This window comes from Hydra vulgaris, chromosome 02, assembly GCF_038396675.1.
Source record: "Hydra vulgaris chromosome 02, alternate assembly HydraT2T_AEP".
Taxonomy (NCBI): domain Eukaryota; kingdom Metazoa; phylum Cnidaria; class Hydrozoa; order Anthoathecata; family Hydridae; genus Hydra; species Hydra vulgaris.
Genome location: NC_088921.1, coordinates 21,724,891 through 21,751,674, shown reverse-complemented (window position 1 = coordinate 21,751,674; position 26,784 = coordinate 21,724,891). Strand labels below are relative to the sequence as shown.

The following is a 26,784-nucleotide window of genomic DNA, read 5'->3' as shown; positions in this document are numbered from 1 at the left end:
TTGTTCTCTGATATTCTAGAATTCAAAGGAACGGTTCAAAATTGCTGCTATATTGTCTACTATGCCATCGTAGCAACGTTTAATCCTTATTTTTTTCCCTTCTATCAAACACTGGGCAAAGTTTAGCTCAAGTTGATTGCACATTTATATTACTTTGTTGATAAATAGGTATATCTTATAGGTATATAATATCTTTAGTAACATCAGATATCTGAGTCAAAATCAAGGAAAAACAAGTCGGATTGTTCAGTAGTCTGATAAACAGATTTAATTTGTTTCGAATGAGGATGGTAGATATATCATCAATTTTAAAGAAGGGATGCAGGCAGTTTTTGCTGTTTTTTGATATATTGAAGTGGAATTTTAATGTTGACCTTCCAAAAGTGTCCAATTTATTAAGAACGCTGTTATGTCATTGATAGTTTTTTATTTCTTATAAAAAACACATATTTATAATATAAAACAATTAGTTACTAAAATTTAAAATGCATTTTCAACGACTTTAAAAAAAACCAAGCTAAAACGGGATTACTTTTACTTTTACGTTAAATAACTAAGTATTCCATTGAAGAAAAATTTTTGTTTTTGCATGGTTTTTATGTGGATTTACAAAAGTCTGCAAAATTTTACTTAATATGAATGCATTTGCTATTACTTTAAAAGAAACCATGCTTTATTTAAAAGCGTGCCGTTTTTTTGGAATTTTCTTATTATCGTAAAAGTGAAGTAATGTTTGTTTGCATACTTAAAGACACTTTTAAAAGTTTTGAAAAGAATGTTTAAGTTTTGCTGAAATATATAACCTAATAGAATGTATAGAATTATTATGATTATTATAGTTTTCATTTTTTATTGTATGTTTAACAATGCCAATAATAGGATATTTTTATTAACTTACTATTAAATAATTTAATAAAACATGCGCTATGTTTTATCAAACACTAGATATAAATCAGACTAATTTACAATTGAAAATTGTTTACAAAAAATCATGTTATTTATAAATATGTTAAAACAAATTTTTGTTTAGACAGCCCTCGAGATATTTATTTGTTACTAATGAACAGTAAGTAATATTTATTACTTATCTTGAATTAGATGTTTGTTAATAAATAAAACATCAACATAAAAAAAAAAGTGTTTTCAAGCTTAAAATATTAATACTAATAACACAAAATTAAAAAACAAAAACTAATTTAAAATGTACTTTAACTGGATTTCCAATATCCTGAGATTTCTGGTTTTCTCTTAAACACTCAATACAAGATCGCAATGTCATCAATGAGTTATTTATGTTTCCTAAAATAAAAATACTTAGCTTCAAATCAATGAACATTTTATTTTAAATTTTTTAATTGGTTTATTCAATATACATAAGAATGATATAAAATTATAAAATGGAATATTAAATGCCAATTAAACATAAAAGAGGTATTTTATTTTTAAATTGACTTTGGTTCCATCTGAATGTCTAGTTTAGTTCTGGTCACGGTCTAAAATTGATTAGGAAGTTCCAAAGTTTTTAGAGTGAAAAGAAAGGACTATATAAGTCCTGAGATGTATTATTTTTGAACTGGAAGTTTTGGAGTTAATAAATACAACAATATATGAGAATTCAAGGCTCAAAAATTATAGATTCCAGAACACTTGAAACCTTATACTTTTTCAGATAAAATTCAGATGTTTCTAAACATTTTCGAAGTCAGGTAAAAATGATAAATATTTTACTAAAAACAACAATATTTTTTATGAACTTCTATAAGTAAATTAGTAATAAAAATTTACTTGCCTGCCTCTCTAACACGATCACCACCAGCATTAGTTCTGCTCATTCTTTCTGAACCTGCCAAATCACATAAAGATAACTGACTGATACCAATGGCTTCACTGTTCTAATGTCATACAAACATACATATATATATATATATATATATATATATATATATATATATATATATATATATATATATAAATATATATATATATATATATATATATATATATATATATATATATATATATATATATATATATATATATATATATATATGTATAGATATCGATATATAGAATATATTCGAGGTTAAGTATTTTGATGTAATAATACGAAGTCTCTTGTACGTGTTACAGTGCTCAATATTACTGAATAATAGAGCTATATATAATTATATTTAGATGAATAAAAACAACTGATTAGCGGGACTTAAAGTTTTATGCCCCATGGGGCATGAAACTTTAAGTCCCGCTAATCAGTTGTTTTTATTCATCTAAATATAATTATATATATATATATATATATATATATATATATATATATATATATATATATATATATATATATATATATATATAATATATGTATACAATATGCAAAAAAAATAATCATACACAAAAAATCATAATTTTAAAGATATATAATAAAATTGACTGCCAAAAAAATAGTCGTAAACTAATAAAATAGGTCTTTATTTTAGCAAAAATCAAGCGAATTGAATAAAACTAGTCAATAAAATTGAAAATAGTAATTTTTTAAATACACTTTGGTCCTAAAAGTAAAATAGCGTTTTAGTAAAATGGCATCAAAAAAACATTTGTTTTTCCATCAACTAAGCCTCGTAGTTAATTTGAAAAATCAAGGAAAATCCTACCGTCAGATCCAAAGAGAAACTAAGGACACTGTTGTAAAAAAAATTCCTTTTACGACAGTGTCCTGAATTGTTAAGAAGCATGATCTGATTGGAACAGTTGCTAGTATAGCTGGCAGAAAACAAAAACACAAGACCACCAGTGCAATTGATCGCAACATCATCATTAATGTGAAGAAAAATAGATTTGTTTCAGCAGCTAAATTACTTTTAAAAATTCAAGAAAATCATTGATTCACAACATCACAGTGAAGTGGAGTCACTGTGATGTTGTCAACAATCAGAAATCGTATGAGAGAACAAGGATATAGAGGAAGAGTAGTTTGACCTTTTTTAACTTCTAAACAAATAAACATTGATTGGAATTAGCAAAGAAGTATGAAAAAATGCTGATATCATATTGGAAGAAAATTTTGTGGTCAGATGAGTCAAAATACAACCTCGCCTCATTGGATGGAGTCCAGAAAGTGTGGTGAAAAAAAGGGGAAGTTTATAAATTGAGTTGTTTGCGGGGTAGTGTAAAGGCCAAAGGAGGTCCTACTTGATACTAATTTCCATGGAATTCGATCAATTTGACATTATTTTTGAACTGTACAATTATTTTTTTTGCAGTCAATTTTATGCATCATTAAATCAATTGTGTAAAATTCAATAGATTTGAAAAGCAATTAATTCACTGATACACAAATAAATTCTTAAAACATACTTGATAAAAAATTCAAAAAAAAACTAATTTTTTTGATGCAATCTTTAAAATTATGATTTTTTTAAAAATGTACAACCAATTCTTTTACATTTGTGTTTATATCAGGTTGTCAAGCAACAACTTTATAAAAAAATAGCAAAAAATGACAGTATTTTAAGGGAAAAAATAGCAAAAAATGACAAAAAAGGATTAATTTTATTGAAAAGATGAAAAGTTTAACTATTTTTAAAAACAAAACAAATCAGAAGTCATCAAAAATGTCAAAAAGAATATAAAGTAAATTAACAGAATAGAGGAAACACCAAATGACAACGCCAAATAAAGTTATAAATAATTAAACAAAAAGGCTCACAACAACTTTCTCTTTACAATACTACTTTGATTTTTTGAAACGTTAAACTATCCATTTCACTTTTTCATTTTAAACTCTTAACTTTTTTTGTTCATTTTTATGTGTTATAGCATTTTTAAGATTTTTTTTTTGAAAGTATTCAAGAAGTATTTTTTGTAAGTATTTTACAACAGATATATATATCCATCTCTCATTTGTTGTGGGTAGATATTTTTTTTTTCACATGAAATTTTTTTTGAACTAAAAATTACATATTCACTTTTGAAACTCAACATCAGTCAGGAATAATAAATAAATTTTTTGATAAAATATCTAGAAAAGATAAATATAATCAATAACTAATCCAACAAACATTAGTTTGCGTTTACTCTTAAATAAAATGCGTAACAAAATGATAAAAAGCAAAGTACTTGGTTTTTAGCTTCCTTGCCAAAATCCATTTTATTTAAATCAAGGCAGATAGTTGAATCAGAAGAATCAGTTTTTAAAAGATCTTTGGAAAGTTTACCATTAACAGTAGAAGGTTTGAAAAAACGCATCATCCATGATATAAAAGATCTTTCAATTTATAAAATAAAACATGAATAAGTGGTCCTTCATTTTGGAATATGGTCAAGTATTTTTCAAACAAGGGAGCTTTACAAATAAGAAATTTGACAGACACAAGTACCTCTTAAAATAATTAATTACTATAATATGTATCTAATAAAAGAAATTAAAAAAACAACCTAAACTAACTAAATTACATTTTTAATTTCCTTATAATTCTCTGAATTCTTACATAATGCTTATTGTTTGTCAGAGTCTTTTTATATTCCTTTTGTTTTGAATCATACTCCAAAAAATATTTTTTAGTATCTTCCAATCTTAAAACCATAGTAAATCTAATCTTTTATTATAATGTATATCTGCAAGCATTTTTTTGATATCTTCTGCTGTTGCTCTGCCAAAGAATAGCGATGTTAAATATTTTGTAACAACTTGGTTCTCTTCTTCTGACCAAAAACGACATAGAAAATCCATTTGTTTTTTTAGCTGTGCTGTAGTTGTCAAACATTAAAGTAAAAGCACCTTAACTTATTGATATACTAGAACACAGGCATTTCTCCGACAAAGGTCCAAACCCATCTTGAAATACATATGAAGTTTTTTGTCTACTCATACTAAAACCTTGACTTACTATACTATTTGGAAACATTCTTTGAAATAATAATAATGTATTATCACAATGTCTTATAGCAAAATCATTTTCAGCAACTTTAAACAGCCACATAGCTATTTTAAACCGCCACATAGCTGCTTTAAGTTAAGCTGAAAATTTAGATTATTCTATAAATCAATTATTAGAGTATTCTATAAATTTTATCATTTATAGAATACTCTAATTGTACTACTTTCTCTCCCCAAATAGAGTTTTTATTTGAATCTATATATAAATGACAAACTATTTTTGATAATTTAATATCAGAAACTAATTTATGTTTAGATTTTGTAGAATGCTGATAAAGTGTTTGAAAACCATCTAAACTGTAACTCACTTTAGTTGGTTTTCAAACACTTTATTATCAAACTCAGTGCGTTGCTTTTGAAGCCATAAATCAAACACCCATTGTTGCAGTTTCACCCAGACCTGCAAAATTTTTAAAATAATTACCATAAACTTGCAGATCAGATAGAAAACTTTATTTGCAAAAGCAAACTTATTGTACCCTAGCTTGACAAGTTTTGTAAGAACTTTAACACACGCAGGGTCATTATTTGCTGTTTTGTCTACTGTCACAAAAATGTATGATCATGGCTTAACTTTGCAGAGCAAATTTAAATATGGTTATTGAAATTTGAAAAACATACGAATAAGGTTTAAACTTGCTCTGCAAATTTAAGACTTGTTATTATGTTTTTTAAAAATTTAAAAACTCTGTTCAAAACATTTATTAAAGTTTTTCAAAATAATAAACAAAGTAAAAATGATATATAATAAAAATAATGCTGCCACATGCAAAGGACAAAATGTTGTGAGTTAGACATTCCAATATGACAACAACCCAAGGCACACCTCCAGGCTAGTCACAGCACTTTGTGGTTAAAATAAAGTTTGAGTTCCACCACAATCTCCGGACCTAAACCCAATATAACATCTTTGGAAGTATCAAGTGAAAAAGTAGCAATCACAAGATAACTAACCAACAGGATTTGTTTGATTTAATTAAATGCACTTAGGAGGATATACCAATTGATGTTAATTAATTTGGGTAATTCAATGCCACATAATTACCCAAATTAATTAACATCAATTACACGTAATAAACAAATGCAATTCAAAAAAATTAAAAATTAGATACAAAAAAATTTTTTGTGTGATTTTGTTTCTCTTGTACATGTGTCTCAGATTATTTCTTTTTTTTTTTAAATTCCAGGTCTTTTGTAGTTGATATTTGAGGCTGTTACAAAAAAGTTTATTTAAATAAAATTTTGGATTTTCCTTTTTGCAGTTAATCTTTAATGACCACAGACTAAAGTAGGGGTAAAACCCAATCAAACCCAAACCAAAATGTGTAAGTTTATTAACCTTCTAAACAGATGTATAATAGTGAAACAACACATTTTTTTTTTAAAAATGTGTTGTTTCACTATTATACTTCTGTTTAAAAATGTTAGAGCCATTCGACAGGTATTATTATGGAATTTTCTCAACGCTGCACAAGTACGGTAGGCTGTGCTGGGTAAAGAGAAGGTTAAAAAAGAATATTTATTTGCATTAACACTAATGCCCAAATATTTAGTTAAAAAATATAAATATATATAAATAAAATACATTGAGAACTGCAGCTCCATCAGGTCCTAATGGAGCTTGAACCAGTCGAATGTTGAATACACTATGACTTCTACTAGATTCTGTATTTAGTAACGTGTGTGCTGTTTTTCTTCTGTTTTGACCTTAAAATAAAAAATAGCAATATCTTTTATACTTCATTAAACTTTCATTAAAACTTATTATACAATTACTGACTTCCTAAATATGCTGTAAATCTAATATTAGATTAAACTTGAGAAATACTGAAAATATTTCCATATTCTGTCTTTATATCAAAAATCAATTTTTTAAACAAAAAATCCCTTTTAGATTTTTCAGATGCACAAAAATATAGACAACTTTTTGATTTAATTCTTTTGCAATTAGAATTTATGCATGGTTCACAGCATTTTCATATGTAAATGCAACTCCAAGTCTTATTTTTTTAAATGTTACTTATGAAAATATCTTTACACCTTTCAAATTGAAAGAAATTTAACCAAAGATCTAAACTAAATATAACTAGAATTGACAAAGATATTGTCAAAACAAGATCAAAAAACCCGTTTTAATGAAGGTTTAACATTATTATTATTATTTATTAAAAAAATATTAATGCTATGATCTTGAAACTATGATAAAATATCTCATTTAATTTATTATTATTACAAACTATGATTTAAAGTTCAACTTATTTAAATATTCACCAGATAAAAAAAGAAAAACAAACCATAAAATACATTGCAATATTAAAAAAGACTTAAATTAAAGAAGGGTTTAAAAAAATATATAAAAACAAATTTAAACAACTTAAAGTTTTAAAAAAAAACAAAAAAAAAAAAAAAAAAAAAAAAAAAAAACCTTAATAACATAATTTAAAATATACATTTTTAATACTTTAATTATCAAGTATATTTAATTATTTTTAATTAATATTTAACTTTGATGATAATATAAATGTTTAATTGAAAATATTTAAATCTTTAAATAGCCAATTACCAATTTAATTAGGCTAAGTTAATTTATTTTATTTAGTTGATAAATCTTCATTCACATTTCATTGTAAAGTTGTGGAAATTTTTTTTTAATGGCATTAAACATTTATAAATGCTCACAAAAATTGTGTTTTAACGTTTGTACAATGTGCAAATAGCTTAAACTTTAGTATTATCTTTTAATGGTCAATTTTAATATAATATTAACACTATTATTTTAACTTTTTCATTTGTTTATAATACTTTAATTTGGTTTAAATAAGCAATAAATTAAAAAATGCATGTTTTGACTGTTTTTGCCTTAGCTGTAGTAAATTTATTGCTTTGTTTTTTCATAAATTTTTGCAATAGGATAATTTCCAGAAATTACAGTTTACAAACATTTAATTTGAGCATTAACTACAATACTACATACATAAAACTTATGCAGACTTTAAAACATGTTTACACAAAAAAGAAATTTTTTTTCTTTTAGATTTTACTATTAGCGAACCTCTGTAAAAAAGATCAAATGCTTCTTCAGTGCTTTTTACTTCAATTTCAACAGCTTCATAAACATACATATTCTTCCGTTGATCCTCTCGTAGTATCTTTGACACTGGTTGCCTAAAATTATTATATATAAAATTTTCATTATAGATACGAAAATATATTCAATAATTTAAAAAATATTTTATTATTTCCAAGCAAAAAAAAAAACATTTCCATTGATAACAATTTTTTTAAATCTTTTTCTTAAATAAAGATTAATAGATTTAAAAATGTTAAAGACAAATTAAAAAAAGTAAATGACTTAGCATCAAAAATGGATTTGTTAATTAAAAATATTAGGTAGAGGTCAGTGTTATAATAAAATTTAATTGCCATGTAACTATATTGTAAGTAAATATAATATAAATATAACAATTACAAAGATAAAAAAGACAGATATTATTTTCTACTATTTCGGTTTACTGTTAATATTGTTGTTAATAGTGACTTTAACGCTGAATGTCTTGCCTGTATTATTACTGACTCTTGTTTGTACCTATCAATTTCTTATTAATTATTATTCATATTAACAAGAAAAGTTTGGGATTTAATTTATTATAACTATTATTCAACATACTTTTGTTTGAAAACATCATTTGCTGAATCTTCAAGCAGATCAAAGACAGAATTGTTGTAAATTTCAACAAACGAAATAAATACACTGTAAACATTATCTTGATCAACCTAATAAAGAAATTGTTTGCATATCATGCTTTAACACAAAATTATAATTGAAAAAAAACACAACATTAACTAACACTCCTATTTACTTTTATTAATATCATTTTTAATTGTATATTTATATGTGTATGTATCTATATATACTATATACACAGATATAGTATATATATATATATATATATATATATATATATATATATATATATATATATATATATATATATATATATATATATATATATATATATATATATATATATAGACCTACTATACTCAATCCATATGTAGGGATGCAATTTCCTAATATCATTTTTGCGCTCTTAATGTAAAAATGTGTGCTTTAATTTTTTAGAAAAAGAGGAAAAAAACAAAGAATAATTCAAGAAAAGATTGCTGCCTCATGCCAAGCAGCACTCCTTTGCGGCAGCAGGCTATAAGATAGTCAATGTATGTACTACCCCTTGTAACTTCCTTATTTTTTTATGATATTATCTATGTGCACCTAATGCTGCATTTATATGTGTATGTATGTATGTATGTATGTATGTATGTATGTATGTATGTATGTATGTATGTATGTATGTATGTATGTATGTATGTATGTATGTATGTATGTATGTATATATATATATATATATATATATATATATATATATATATATATATATATATATAAATTAGTAAAAAACACTTATCTAACTTTTTTACTAATTTATTTAGTTTTTTACTAATTTATTATTGCTCTGTTCTTTAAGAACATTGAGCACTCTATTTGTAAAATACACTAACATAATTTACATATATATATATATATATATATATATATATATATATATATATATATATATATATATATATATATATATATATATATATATATATATATATAAATATATAAATATATATACATATATATAAATATATATATATATATAAATATATATACATATATATAAATATATATATAAATATAAAAATATGTATATATATATATATTTATATATATGTATATATATTTATATATATATATATATATATATATATATATATATATATATATATATATATATATAATATATATATATATATATATATATATATATATATATATATATATATATATAAACTATGTGTGTGCATATACTGGGGGTCCGATGTTACAACTAAACAAACTCAATATTCATAGTTTTGAGATAATGATAGTTTAAGTTTTTTTCAACAAGTTTACTTTTGCTAATTGTCTTATTTAAATTTAACAATGGTAGCGTATTTGAGATATTCACTTAATGCATTTGGTACTCCTTGACATAAATGTAAATGTTTGGCATAAAAAACTCAAAACCACCAAATTTTAACTATATCCAGTTTTAGTATTGGGTCCACAATATATAAACATACAGCATAAAAAATGATGAACAGTCAAGAACATTCCACAATGAATAAAACTGCTGTTTTGGTCTTAAAAAATTTTCCCTAGTCGAGGCTGATCTGCTAGAAAAAATTGAAGTTTTGGAAAATAAGGTTTTGTGAATTACCAGAATATAATTTGAAAATACATAACAAATTTTTATAACATAATTCAAACATTTATAAAACTAAAATAACTTTGTTTATAACTCATTTATTACCTCTTTAATTTTTGTCTTGTTTTTTATTTATTTGCTAAATTTTTCTTTTATTAGCTAGAATTATATAATTTTTCTATTTTCTCTCTTCTTTTTTTTTGAATTGAAATTTTTTTTACCTAAGATTTTATCAATCCAAGTAGATTTTGTACCTATATTTATTTTTATGTTTCCCATTACATTTCTATTCAAAATATATTTCGACTATGTCCTCTGTTACACCTTAAATTTCAATTGCATCTGTAATATATATTAAATTACAAAATTTTTCTACCTCTAACTTAGTTAAGTCAGGTATTCTTATCATATCAGCCATTCTATCTTCTTCAGTTTGCTTTCTGAAAAAAAAAAAAAAAATACCAGTAATAATATTATTTAATAGATCCATATGATTTAATATTCAAAAACAAAAAAACAACTATTTAATTTTGAATAATAAATTTTAAGATAATTAAAACTTGAAATATTGAAGACAATATTCTTCTGGTTTCCTCCCTTTTTCATATTAATGGTGCAGTGCTGAAGTACTTGTTTTAAATGTTTAAGGAACTGGTTAGACCTACATCAACTTTTTTTTTCTATCGTTAAAATCAGTTTAACAAAGGCTATTTATAAGAAAAAATTTTCCTAAGTTATTTTACGTTTACGCAAATTAATTGTGGTAACTTCCGCATTACTCTCCATAATTAAATTGAACCAGATAGTAGGCCATAGTTAACAATTATTTATTTTAAACATAAAATATTTTAAATTATTTATGTAATCATTTACCATTTTGTGTAAATATAGTATTTATTTTATAAATAATATTTTTTATTTGTTTATGCTGACTTAAATCTAACTTCATGTAAACGGTTAAAAAAGATTGTCAAATAAAGTATTAATACACAATCAGTATTACTTTTTTGATCGCAATTAGATCTTAACTAGATAATAAGATGATAAGATCCAATAATAAGATCCAAAATTAGTTTATAAATTTTAAAATGTATGAAGCTTTTAAAAGTATTATTAACAACTCTGATATTGTTGAATTTCTTTTATAGTAAATAGTTTTTTAAAGAATTTATGTATTGATGAAACTAAATCTAGTTTTAATAATAAAATGACTTGATAACTTGTGTAATGGACTAACACAATATTTGTAGATTCTTCAGTGAATGGTGAACAACATTCTTCATTACTTCACTAACCACTACAGCAGTTTCTTCACCCTCTACTAGAGAGATATACTCATTAACCACTTCAAAGGCTTCTTAGCAATTGGATGAGCCAAAAAAACTTTAAACAGTTGCATTTTTTAACAAAATACAGCTAAAATTAAATAGTATCTCAAAGCAACGCTTTGTTCAAATATCTAGTGATTTAATTCAGCATAGGTTGATGAAAAACAATGGTTGTAGTACAGCAAAGAGCAAGGAAATGGGATTTGATGTCACCTTAAAACAGAGGCACTTTCAAGGAAGAGAAGCAACAGAAACACAGACACAAAAAAAGCAAGCATTAACAATTGTTTATGAAGAGCAATCCTAGAGAAACATTTTATATAAAGTAACTGTAAAATTTATTTATTTTTTTAAAAAAAAATAAAGACTCTTTAATGTGGAGTTTAAACTTATTGATTTAAAACAACAAACACCACATATAAAAAATGACCCAGCAACATGCAATAAACCATCTTTCTGTATTGTATTCAGAATGTATACTGATTTTTTTTAAAATCAGTATACATTCTGAATACAATACAGAAAGATGAACATCTGGCAAATATTTATTTAAGAAATTATATGGATTTGACATACAAGTTTTTTAAATACCAATGTACTATGTCCTTAATGAAAGGAGTTAGGGAGGAGGGGCGGGGGTATGGAAGACGTTTATTAATTTTTAGTAAACCCCCCCCCCTCTCTATTATTTTGATTTGTTATCAACAAAAAAGTTTATAACTAAGAAAGTGAAAAAAAAAAAATTCAGTGTAAAACAGCTTTAAAATTAGAAAATAAGTATTTCAGTCACGGATAAAAACAAAAACTTTAAGTGTAAACAGGCTTATTATTAATTAATAATTAATATTTTTATTTATTAATAAATTATTTAATATATAACAAAAAAAAAAGTGTAAACAGGCTTTAAAAATAGTCGACTTAGTAAATCTCGATTCGTCGAAAATAAGCTTTTGGTTTATTTCCAACCAAAGTATAAAATTATATCAGCATTTTAAATGCTATAGTAGTTATGATGAAACAGCAATTAGAAAACGCACATTTGACTGCAAGCCAAGCTAGAATTAAATAATATTATGCGCATTTTGTAAAAAATATTAGTTCAGATTTATAAATTGAGATTTTTCATAAAAAAAAACTTATATTGTAACATGGTGCCAGATCAAAAGTTTTCACAAACTGAAAAAGATAAATATAGTTAAGAAGAAAAAAAAATCCACTCCCACCTTTTGTGAAACACCCACCCACTCTATTTATTAGATCTGAAACAAACCCCCACCCCCACCCTTGTATTAAGGACTCAAGAATAAATTACTAATTATGTGAAGAGTTTGAAAAAAACTTGGGAATAATTGATACACAAGCATGTGGACACAGGACACTGAAGGCATTAAAAATATTGCAATAGTGTTGTGTTATGTGAATGCAGAAGCTACTGTTGCTACGCAATATATTTGCATTTAGTAACAGACTGGTTGTTGATAGAAAAACTAACATTACCACAAATAGTCTAAAGAAGTACCATATTAGCTTGAATTGTAAAAAATTGATTGAAATTGTCAGCCTTATACTATAACAACGCCACACCATGCCTGGTTGTATTAGTGGTATTACACTGACTCACTGGTGTGTCCTTAAAGCAAATTAACAGACCCTGAGCGGGACATTTAACAACAGATATTGATAGCAAATAATGTAAGCACTCTGCAGGAGGAAAACAGTTAAGATGGAGCAAATGCTTTTAGCCTCTTGCGACAAATGAGACAATGGGTTCAAATAATTTGCTCCAGTACTTTGTTCCAATAATACATGGCAGTATTTTGCTGTTAAAATTTGTGTCAGCAATTTGCTCCAGTATTTTGTTTTAGTTATATGCTCTAGTGTATGTTTTTAAGGTCAGGTCAGAATAAGAATCATAATAGATCACCTTGCTACAGTTAATGTGTAATCTAGTGCCTAGTGGCCGCCTAGTGTCCTATTGCCTTTTAGAACTTGTTTGAGACAAAGGCTAGTGTAAGTTAACTCTGAAATAAAATACCCCTGATCTAATGGTTCTGAGGTCAGCTAGTAGTAAAGATTCCCGAACCCTTTGGTAGTTCTCAGAGATGCCAATTCCATCAACAGTTGTAAAATATCATAGTACCAACATTGACATGTTGAGCATAAAAGTTGTCCCTTATGGTGCTTTTGGAGTGCATACTTAAAGCCACAAAAGCTCTTTGTTATAATTTTAGGTTGATTAGCAAGAATGATACAACTAGCTTATTGCTTAAGGTGTCACGCACTATCTATGATTAAGTCAAATTCTCTAATTATTAAAAATATGAATAAAATACCTAAAATTATTATTTTAAAAAAACCATCACTACCATCCAATTTTTTAGGTCTATCAATTAAAAAAATTTTGGTTTGTTGAATTTTAAATTTTAAAAAATTACCAACACTTACTTGCTATTTATGAGAACAATTTAAATTTGTTTGTTTCATCAATCAAGTTGATGGTTATTATCTTTTGATTTCCAAAGACTCCAATAATTGTCACATACTATGCTTAGGAGAGTCATTACAGAAGTATATCTAAATCAATTGACCGATTAGTAGAAAATCAATTCTCTATTCTTTTATGTGCTTTTGCTTAGGACTTCCTAACTCATCATCACTCAGGATATTTTTCTTCTTGTTATTTATTGTACTTCTTGTTATTAATTCTTTTCCTCCTTCCTAAGACTGCACCATTTTTAATGTTTTGAACAAATTGAACAAGTCCTATCTTTTTATTTTCGAGCCAATATTGCTGTCATGACTTAAATATTGATCACATTGAAATGGACACTTTTGTAGCTTAAAAACTTTTTAATTTCTTACTTAACTTTGTGATTAGTTTTCTAAACAACCTTTAATCACTTATCTTAACTCCTTGATTTGTGCCATTTTACTAACCTTAGTTTAGACTTGATTACTTTTAGGTGGTTCTGATTCAGATTATGCTATGATCTCACTAATACTTTTATCTCATACTTCTTCTACATCAGATTCACCGTATCAATACACTTCTTAGGTTGAAGACCTTAAGACTAAATGGAATTCATTTCATAATTTTCTCCAGCATTCAGGCATAAAAACTCTTATATAAATTTTTAGTTATCTATTTTATGAATATACATATATACAGGCCTCGGCGGGAAGCAAAAGATTTAACTTTTGCTTATATTTATTAATTATATTTTTTCATTTACTAATTACTTTAAATATATTATTCACTATTATTGTGGAATTTTTGACTGTTGTAATAACTCTTAAAATGCCTGCATACTATTACAATAAGAAAATATCAAACATATTTTATAAGCAGTAAAACCTTTTGAGCTCTTTGTCAAATTTTTGATCAAATAAGTAATGTTGTTAATAAAAAAAAGGGTAGTGTGCTTGCGCCTTGGAAAAATTCTTTTGAAAAACATTTTCTTTGTGTGAAAACACAAAGAAAATGTTTTTCGAAAGAATGTTTTCAGGGTGCAATTAATGACGCTTGTTATGTATATATTTTTGAAACATTAACATATTAACATTACAAACATATGATACTTACAAGGATAAAACCAAGTTTTGTATATATAAGCAAATTTTTAAATGAATAAACAAATAGGTCATGCAAAAACCAAAAAATCTCTTAATAAGTTGTTTAGAGGAGCAGCTCGCATGGCTCGCCACTTTTGTTTTAGGAGACCTTTTCTCTACTCTCACGCTCATTAACTTTTGCCGAGGCTTGTATACATATATATATATATATATATATATATATATATATATATATATATATATATATATATATATATATATATATATATATTTATATATATATATGTACAGTATCGGAGAAAACGAGTGCAACCAAATAATGCTAATTTAGTTTCTTTATATAAAAGTGCTGCATGTTTTCAATTAAGAGAAATAACTATGTAACTGTTTAGAGACAAAGTTCTTCAAGTTTTATTCATCACAAAGTTCATTATTTGTACACAAAAATAATTAAATTAATCAAAAGTATTAAAAAAAGTTGATTTCCTTCTGGACAAAACAAGTGCAACTCGACAAAAGGTTGATCAAGCTGTATTTCGCTATCAATATTTCGTGGCGAATCCTTTGTTGTCGATCACAGCCTTGCATCTTCGAGGCATAGATTCGATCAGGTGATCAATGAAACTTTGTGGAATCGCTGCCCAGGCCTTTTGGATTTATTCAAATAGTTGATTCTTATTACGAAAACCTTCACGATTTATTCTGCGGTTGACGATCTCCCACAGGTTCTTGATAGGGTTGAGATCCGGAGATTGAGGCGGCCAATCCATCACCGATAGGTGGTTGTCTTGAAACCACTGCTTGACTACTTTTGCAGTGTGTTTCGGATTGTTGTCTTGCTGAAAAACCCATTTTATTGGCATATTCCATTCAGCATGAGGTAACATAACATCTTTCAGGATATTTTTATACATGAAATGGTCCATTATTCCATCGTTTCGATGTATTAGACCGAGACCGTTAGCAGAAAAACACCCCCAGACCATTACATTGCCTCCACCATGCTTCACGGTCTTATGGCAGTAACATAAATCGAGGCGTTTTCCGGCCGGTCGACGTACACGGCAAATGCCATTGCTCCCAATGATGTTGAACTTCAATTCATCACTGAACAGGACAGTTCACCATTTCTGAACATTCCAGTCAATATGAGATGTAGCAAACAGGAGTCTTTTCTTCTGGTTTTTTAGTGAAATCAGCGGTTTCTTTGCAGGGCGTCGAGAAAACAATCTGGCTTCAACAGCACGTCGTCTGATTGTTTGGTCCGATACAGGCAGCTGTAATTGCTTTTGTATCTTGACTGATGATATACAGGGATCCTTCTTGGCGGATCTGAAGATCATAGAATCCTCTCTAAAAGTGGCGTTTTCCACTATTGTTATCTGCTGCCAACTTCCCCGTAGAACGATATTTGGAACATAATCTCGATACGGTCCATTTTTTCACGCGATATTTATCACAAATACCTTTTTGTGACATTTCACTTACGTAATCGCCAATAATTTTCTTTCTTAGTTCCAATCTAAGACTGTCGGGAGCCATTTTTGCACTTGAAGTCATAAAAATAATAAAAATAAATAATCTTGCTTCTCAAGGCTTACCGTGTTACATTTACCTTGTGACGATACAATAATGCTCTGTGGAACACAACGTCTTGGTTGGATGTAGACTGTATTGATGTAATGAAACACTTCTTGTATTTCACTTCTTCTATTGATGTTCTTTGATAAAACACTTTGATAAAACTCACTTCGATAAACTGTCTTGATAATACTGACTGATTGACTTCCATATACTGACTGAATTACATGTCGATTTAAATGTTTCTTATATAGTAAAATGAACCTAGGTGCTTCTTTTCGATGCTTCTGGAAGCTTCTGGATGCGTCTGGATGCTTCTGAATGTTTTTGGATACTTCTGGATGCTTCCAGATGCTTCTTCTGGAAACTTCTTCTTGTTCAATGTTGGTTGCTAATGTTTTGTCCAATACTGTATATACATATATATATTAGCTATTGGACAGCAGATAAGCATTCTGTTATTGCATTAATACAATTAAACAAGTTAAAAAGAAGAAAAATACTAAGAGAAAATATTTCAAATTACAAACAAAAATATTTACCTTGATTTCTGAGATAAAAAAGCAGCCTGCTCCAAAGATTTTCTTTTTGCTTCTGAAGAGGCTTCACTATCAGAAAGAACTTCAAATCCATTGTAACAATCAGGTCTGAAAACCTTTTTAAAGAAAACATTTTTACAGATAATATGTTTTCTAAAATATTTTTTGAAAGTAAGTTACACAATTTCATTTATTTAATGAAGAGATAGATCTAAAAAAAAACTAAAAAAAACTAGTACCATATTACTATTAATTAATATTAATTTGGTAGTAGTGTAGTGGTAGAACATTTTGAAAGCAAGAAATTCAATCCCCCTCACACCCCTGGTAGAATGGGAATCAATTTATTTGTCAAGGCTAGTATTATTGAGTTATATAGTTAAGAAAAGGTTGTAGCCATAATAAAATTAATACATAAAAATCAACAATAGATCAACAAAAAAATCTTACACATCGTGAAGCTTGATAATCTCCAATACTGTTAAATAAAACATCTAAACAACGTGGGAGAACTCCTCCATCAGAAGGTGTTCCATTCATGGTATGAGTTTTTCCTGATCCAGAAATCCCATACATAAAACATAAACCTAAAATTATTAAACAATTTATAAATTCTACTATAATAACAAAAATAAATACAAAAAATTATAACAATCAGTGACATATCCAGAAAATATTTGGAGACAGTGGTGAATGATCTTTCATTCAAAAAAACTATATATGTAAGCTCTTTGCTATAGGTGTGTGTACATATATACATACATACATAAATACATACATACATACATACATACATACATACATACATACATACATATATATATATATATATATATATATATATATATATATATATATATATATATATATATATATATATAACTCTATATATATATATATATATATATATATAACTCTTAACTGGTTGTCAGAAAGTTTTTCTGTATTTTGTTGACAAAAAGTAAAAATTAAAATGCAAGACCGGAATTTTTTTTTTCATTGATCGATGGACTGCCTGCCCCAACCAAACCCTCAGACGATGCAGCAGCACTTCCTTGCGAGTCAGGTTAAAAGATAGTAGATGTAGCAGCACTCCCTTGCGGGTCAGGCTATTTGTCAGTCTATGTAGCAGCACTCCCTTGCGAGTCAGGCTATTTGTCAGTCGATGTAGCAGCACTCCCTTGCGAGTCAGGCTTTAAGATAGTCGATGTAGCATTATTCCGCGCATGATTTACAGTAAAAAAAATAAAAATAAAAACATTTTATTAAAAAAATTAAAAATAAAAACATTTTATTTAAAAAAATAAAAATGAAAACATTGTTTATATTGTTAAAAACATTCAGATTGTTTTAAAAAGATTCTGGTCAATTAAATTTGCGTTTTAGTGGTTTTTTTAAAAAACGATTAATTTGTAATTAAATTAATGGTTTTTACTTTCTGACAACACGCAAATGTTGGATGAAAGTCTAAAGTAATCAAAAGTGACGTATTTGTTGGCATAAGAATCATTTTTTTCCTTCCGTACTCCCAAATGCAACAAACTATATGTGTATATATATATATATATATATATATATATATATATATATATATATATATATATATATATATATATATATATATATATATAAACACACACACACCTATAGCAAAGGGCTTAGATATACAGTTTGCGGTAAAAAAAACAGATCTTCGATTGTCTATTTAAACTGACAAAGTTAAGGCTAAATTAAAACATAAGGCATTAATTTAATTTAATTATTAATTAAATTAACAAATTAATTAATTTAATTGCAGAAACTAATTAAGATAAAAAAACTACAAAAACGCAAATTAAAAGACTACAATGTCTTTAAAAACATTCTGAATGTTTCTAAAAACATTTGTTTTATTTTTTAAAAATAAAAACATTTTGAATGTTTTTATTTTTATTATTTTACTCTAAAACATGCGTGGAGTGTTTGAGGTCAGCAATAAATCGCCGACCTCATTTCTATATTTAATGTTCAAACCTTTGTTTCACATTTTTTCTGCCGACCTCAAACAGATTAAGGTCTGCAAATTATTACCAACTTCTGCAAATTATTGCAAAATTCTAAGGGCTGTATATAAATATGTAGTCACTGTTCAAATCTTTAGACACTATTAACTAGACACACTATTAATTCTATGCAACATGTTATGAATACAAGAATTTGACCTTTTTAAGAATTGTGCTTGGTTTGTGATCAGATGTTTAGCCACTTACCTCTTGATCAATTACCACATATTTCAATAGAGTTTATATCTGGGCTATTACCCAGCTAATCCAACAGGATTAGCTGGGTAATAGCCCAGATATAAAGATATTTTGCTTTTCCAAAAAAGCTTAAACAGACTATGTTGTGTGGCAGGGAGCTCCATGTTGCTTAAAAATAAATGAGAAACCATTTTCTGTGTTGCAAAACCAACTGAACATAGTAAACATCTGTGCTGGTTTTTATTTATTTTATATAAAATGAAATTCAATTCGTTATTTGTGATGAAATAAATTAACTTTTTCCAGAAGTTAACATCTTTAATGCGCCAATGTTTGGCCCACTTAAAATGCTTTGCTTTTATTGTAGCTATTAAACCTAAATCCTTTCATATAATTTTCTTTGAGCACTGTGCACAGAAGCATCCAAATTAGCATCTAATAGCAATTTGTGATTTTTGTGATAGCAATTCTGTTTTCAAGACAAATTTTCTTTAAATATCTGAACTAAGAGTAACAAAGCCACAGAAACACCTCAACAAACAACTTAAACCGGATTGTACTCTCTCTCTCTCTCTCTCTCTCTCTCTCTCTCTCTCTCTCTCTCTCTCTCTCTCTCTCTCTCTCTCTCTCTCTTTATATATATATATATATATACATATATATATATATATATATATATATATATATATATATATATATATATATATATATATATATATATATATATATATATATATATATATATATATATATATATATATATATAACAACCCTTGGAATTAGGAAAAATGAGGTCGGCAATAATTTGCCGACCTCAATCTTTTTGAAGTTGGCATCAGGTTGGCATAAATTATTTGATACAAAGGTTAATAGCAATATTTGAAATAGCAATAACACACATGTGAAAATAATAAACAATAATTTTAATGATTTAAAAACATTAATCTTATATTTAGGGTTTTTTCAGTATATTCATTTTTAATTTTTTAATTTCTAAAAACATACAATTGAATCCTGGATTTATTGATGAGTTGATTATCAACCTGGCTTAGCAACACAACAAAAGAAACACATATCCAAAATAAAGCAACACACAAGTCAACATTTATTTAACTTAAATTAATTTGACAGGAACAACACTCAATACAGTTTTACAAAAGATAAATTATTTTAGCTGAAGTTTCTTTAAAACTAGAGTCAACATTTATAATGAAAGTTTGTCATTATTATGCTATTATTATTAGGATGTTAACATAAAATCACATAAATATTTTTCATAAAGATTAAACTACCATTTTTGCCATTAAGAAGATCTTGAACCAATGGTAAGCCAACACTTTGGAATAAATGGCTTTGGGTAGTATAACCAGGGAAGACTTGACTGAAGGTACATCTGAGCTAAATATAAAAAAATATGTAAGTATATATATATATATATATATATATATATATATATATATATATATATATATATATATATATATATATATATATATATATATATGTATATGTTATATATATATATTTATATATATATATATATATGTAAATTTATATATATATATATATTATATATATATATATAACACATAATATATATAACGTATAATATATATATATATATATATATATATAAATTTATATATATATATATATATTTATATATATATATATATATTTATATATACATATTTATACACACATTCATATATATGACAGCTACATAGCTATGTTCATAGCTTGCCTAATGTATGACAATAGTTAAACATAAGACAAGACATAACAAATAAGGTAGATAAAAATCAAAATAAGGTAAAAAAAAATAAAAAAAGTAAAAGTCATTTATGAAAAAAAAAAAAAAAAAAAAACGTTATAAACACTAAAAACATTATAAACAAGAAAAAAAGTTATAAACACATTGTACAACTTTAACTAACATATGTAAACTTAAGTGATAATGTGATTTAAAAACAAAATATGCGTTGATAATGTATGCGTCTACACACTTTTGCTTGTGGGTTTATTAAAACTTGAAAAGCATATAAAACTTTTTTTGACCAAGTAACCAATATATACATGTTTAACAAGATATGACATTAAAACAATATATATATATATATATATATATATATATATATATATATATATATATATATATATATATATATATATACAATAAAAAATTTAGTATGCGGCTGTAAAGATCTAATTAGAATCTCATTAGAGTAAAGCATTGTGGGATTGATACAGACAACCATTGCACAAAAACAGTAAAAAAAGCAAGTGGTTGTAAGATTGATATTCAGAAAAACAAACAATTTGACGTCATTGCTATTGGTAACACTTTTGTAAACCATTTGGCTTTTAAATATGTAAACTATTGTAAATTGAAACTTTGCTTTTTTTTGTGACAAAGTAACTAACATAGATAAATTTTACAATAAAAATTAAATCAAATAAAATAAATAACAATATGTCAACAATAAAGAAACAATGTGTTATCAAATTTATTTAAATGTAATAAACAGGATTTCTGAAACTAGTTTGTATAAATGAATACGTTCTAATGCCAAAAAATGATTGTTACAAGCTAATTTCCAAAATAAATATATTTTATGATAAAGACCACTTGTCAACGTTTTTGACAAATTTTTCCATATTAATGCATGCAGATTTTAAATCATTCAGATCCTGGTTACAATTTCTGTCAGAAAATGTGTTTTTTTCTTTAGAATAAAATGTTATTTGCGTGTATTTGGGAATGTTTGTATTTATAACCTAAAAATGTGTTTGCAATTATTCTTTTAATTTGTTTAATACACCTTAATAGGGCAGACTCTAGACAGTCTATCCTAAGTCTCTCTAAATGCTATAAGAATATTATTTTTGTAAGTTTTAAATAGCTTTTTTCACAGGTAATAAAAAGATTAACAGAAACTTTATTTTTACCTGAAAATTAAGGAAAGTCTTAAAAGCTGCCCAAACCAATAATTTGAGAATCAAAAAAAGCGCTGCTTAACAAATTAAAAAATCAATTAGGTGTTAGCAAATCAAAACAAGAAAAAGTTTTTCCTTTATTTATCTATTTTGATAAAGGTTATTTATCATCTTATGTTATAGATCGACCAGAGACTGCTCAATAGAATAGCCTTAAAACATCTGACAATAGTGTTGATCAATGTGTCTCATCTTCACTAATTGCTTAACTGCTTGCAACAGCTTTACCCAATGATAATGATTATGATGATCTGATCAACTCTAACAGCCTGTGAAACTCATAGTAAAACACCATGGATATCCTTATCTCATAATATTAGTCATAACATAAGCACGAAATCAACAAAACATCTTGAAAAAATAATGTTGAAAAATTTTACACACAATGTGTATCAACTTCACTAAAATAACAAGTATCTATTAATTCTAGCGGAGGACAATTTAAAGGGTAGATCTATGGTAGTTGATACCCAAAAAAATATTTACTGGGACAAACCTTCAAAAAGCAATTTTTCAAGGAACATTGCCAGATAAACCAGTAGACAAACAAATTTCTTCTGATGAGAGTACATACAACCTTGATGAAAATGGACTCAATGGCAGCAATACTGATACTTTCGATGTGCCAGTAGGAAGATATGATGGATGTGGAAAACAATCTGGTAATAACTATACAGCAAAAGTTGTTCAAAGAGCTTAAGATGGTCATGAAGATGTTGCTCAATGCATTCAAAAGCCATCTTTTTTTTAATGATGTTTTTCTTACTTATAAACAATTCCTCCTTGTAACAAAAACTGTTTGCTATATATATATATATATATATATATATATATATATATATATATATATATATATATATATATATATATATATATATATATATATATATATATATATATATATATATATATTATTAAAAATACAACTTTTGACTCTTGCCAACAATTAACCATAATTATCCAAAACGTTATAATAATAAAAAGATACAATGTGTGACTTTAGTCAATAATTAGCAAAGCTAATTAATGACGCAAATCAAAATCACAACATCTTCCCCAGCTTAACAAGAGCTTATACATAATCATGAAACTTTCAGTTTGGAAGTACTCTCCTGCCATAGCAAGTGAATTAAACAAGTTGTAACTGTTGGATAGTATTGATCAACACACCCATAATTTTGTCTGCTTTGCCGTCGTCCAGAGCATTAATTTGAAATGTTGGACCATTATTGTCAACATGTTTTAAGTTCATTTTGAGAGATTTGAATAGTGTCAAATCGTAATCGTCATCAGCTGTTAGATCTTTTTTGTCTACATGATAATGCTGCAGATGAGAGAAATGTCATAGTAATGTATGCCCAATGACTTTAACTTTAGCTGTTAAACTATAATGCAGTGCTACTATACATCCTTTCAACCATTGCTGTGTGCATGATATCATATTCTTGGGTTTCATCCACTATTTGATTTTCCTTGAAACTCAGTCACAAACTTTTCTTTTGATTCGACTTTATTGATTCCAGAAATTTGAATGCGTTTGTAATGTTGACTATAGATTTCAAAAGGTATAATATGTTTTGATGGAATGTTGTTGATCAAGATACAGACATGGGTATACCACATTTTGCTCTTGCATAAATTTTTTTTACCATCCTACGAACTCTTTAACAACTCCATTTCTTGATGGTTTTTCAACAGCTCAATAGATAAGTTATATTTCCCATTTTGATGCCATGGTTCACAAAATCTGAGATCTAAATGACTTGGAATTATCTATGAGAACTTCAGAAGGAGGCCTAAGTGATGACCATATTGTTTCTAACAATTGAACAACTATTGCTGCACTTTCGTCGCCTAATGGAGTCCATAACGTGTATTGATAGTGTGGGCCACAATCAATACAGGTATCAATATAGCAATGAATTAAAATGAGTAAAATTGCAGACTACTCTTTTCCATACTTTACTAACAGCAAGATTTCTTTTATCCCACGAAGACACATTAGGATCAATTGAATCATATTCAGCAACAACAGTTTCACTGTGTCTCTGTTGAAGCTGTTACCAGCACGCGCACATAATTCTATACTCTTGGAATCTCCCATAAATTTATCTACAACTTCATGCATCATTTAAATAACATACTTATTCATAATAGGCTTATCTCAACCTACTTCGTTTGTACATCTTTTTATATAGCTGCATGCAAGTCTCCACCATCCTACAACTGGTAGATTAGCAACCAGAAAACCGCATAACGAAAATATACCCCTCTTGGTTAGCACAGTTTTAATAACAGAAAACTTGTTTCCTCTCTTTCAAAACATTTCCTTTGTTAATGGATTTACTGTGACTTCTAATCTTAATGCCAAATCTCGGAATTAAGAAAAATGAATTTGGCAATAAATTGCCAACAAAACTGTTAGAAGATTTTTATAAATGACAGTTTGGTAAGGCCAATGCCTTTTATGCACATGAATTTGTAGATATGCTTGTTTAAGGTCCACCACCAAGTTATTGCTATTTTTACTTATGAGTCTTATCTCTTATTGCATCATTTGACATCTGCATTTCTTCTAGAGCATTTTATATACGAGTTAAGCCTGCGATATTCAAGCACAGGTCTTATCTTCTTTTTATTTTTTTTATTTTTTTGAATGAGGCACATCAGCAGTAACACACCTTTAGCTTTACCAATAATTTCATTATGATATTTAATGAGTATGCCTTCTTTGATCATTTATTTCGTTGTTAAAAGCCTCACAATGTTGGTCAGATATGTTATGCTGACTCGTTCTGTTTTTCAAGTTATTTTCTTTCATTTTCCCATTTCCAACTTACAATTCATTTTTTGCCATCAAAATAAGCTTTGATTGTTCTGATTTTAATTGTTGCAATACGTCAATGACAACTTAATCTAAGAAGTACAGAATTTCAATTTTCCAGTGCCAATTTTTAGTCCATCGCATGTCTTTATAAAGTCCATACCCATACTCATGTCGTATTTGTTTATTACTTCATCCTAACATAAAATGCATCCACTAAGCACCTATTTGTTGGGTGGTGTATTTTTACACAAACTTCTTCACATCAAATTATTTTGCTTATTGTTGCAACATCTACTACACAGACTACTTTAAAATTAGACGGCAGAAACTACTTGGTGTTAATTGTATCCACAACAATTATCCAAAAAGGGCGGTAGCTTTTCTTCGATTTATTACCAAATTGATAGCAGGTAGCATTGTTTCGGAACGAGTTCTTGCATAAATACTTAATGCAAACATGGCCCATTTAAAACTTCCTGGTCTTGTTGACATTTGTAGGAGTCTTTCACAACATGTTTAAGCAAGGATTTCTAACATAAAGAAGCACATTCACATGCAATGTGATTCAATGATTTACAGTTGTAACATTGTTTTTTTGTCTTTGTATATGATTTGCCATTTCATTTACTTCTTCATTCACAGATTAACATGTCGCATCTAATATAGTTTTTGCATTCTTCGTTGCCATTTACCAAATTCATACCGTGAGATTAACAATGATTTTCATACTTCCAGAGTTTCCCATTATGGCACTAATTCTTTGCACGAAATGTCCTCTGGAACTTCTAGTGCTGTTAATTCTTCCATGGTCTTCAACAGCAGAGCAGCAAACAAGTATGCTAAGAGTTGGTCTGAAGTTATATTATTTATCATGAAGAAAGAGATTCTCTGTTTAATGAATCGCTTTGGTTGTCTATCTTTATATTGCGGAGATAATAGACACACCTGGTTACCTTGCTGTTAAACGCATTTAAAAGCCATCTAGTTTTTAATAATGTTTTTCTTACTTATAAACCATCTAATATAGAATAAGCATACCACACCTATACCAATGTAATGTTTGTATTGCCAATCTACTATCTTTTACATAAACTATCTTTCAGAGGACAAAAAGTCTTGCTTTAAGGACATGATATATTTTAAGCACAATTTAGATAAGTATCAATTGCAATAATTCAAAAAAAAAGAACCACCAATTAACAAAAAAATGTATTTATTTGATGTTCATATTCTCCACCATGCATGTTCAACGTCAAAGCAAGCTTATAATCCTGCTATAAAATGTAACAAGCTGGCTTTACAATTAGAATATCAAACAAATAATATACCTGTTCAACACGACCTGTCAAAGTCTTCAAATTCTAAACATAAATTTGTGTGATATAACTAATTTAAATTATAAAACCACATATATTTTTTTCTAAATAATTAAAAAATCTAAGAATTTTTCGAAATTAAACTTGTCTGTATAT

General features: G+C 26.9%; 1 protein-coding gene across 2 annotated transcripts in view; it reads right to left on the bottom strand.

The window, feature by feature from the left end:
• LOC100209617 (kinesin-like protein KIF23) overlaps positions 1 to 26,784 on the bottom strand; it is a 56,391-nt gene that overhangs the window by 15,786 nt on the left and 13,821 nt on the right. For both annotated transcript variants that reach the window (XM_065790288.1, XM_065790289.1), the window contains exons 3-12: positions 26,641 to 26,673; positions 20,781 to 20,886; positions 17,699 to 17,835; positions 17,252 to 17,364; positions 10,604 to 10,667; positions 8,601 to 8,707; positions 7,986 to 8,098; positions 6,519 to 6,640; positions 1,790 to 1,892; positions 1,208 to 1,299 (exon numbers count right to left, since the gene is read on the bottom strand). In XM_065790288.1, the coding sequence (XP_065646360.1) occupies positions 1,208 to 1,299; positions 1,790 to 1,892; positions 6,519 to 6,640; positions 7,986 to 8,098; positions 8,601 to 8,707; positions 10,604 to 10,667; positions 17,252 to 17,364; positions 17,699 to 17,835; positions 20,781 to 20,886; positions 26,641 to 26,673 (990 nt within the window). The remainder of the gene's footprint in view (positions 1 to 1,207; positions 1,300 to 1,789; positions 1,893 to 6,518; positions 6,641 to 7,985; positions 8,099 to 8,600; positions 8,708 to 10,603; positions 10,668 to 17,251; positions 17,365 to 17,698; positions 17,836 to 20,780; positions 20,887 to 26,640; positions 26,674 to 26,784) is intronic.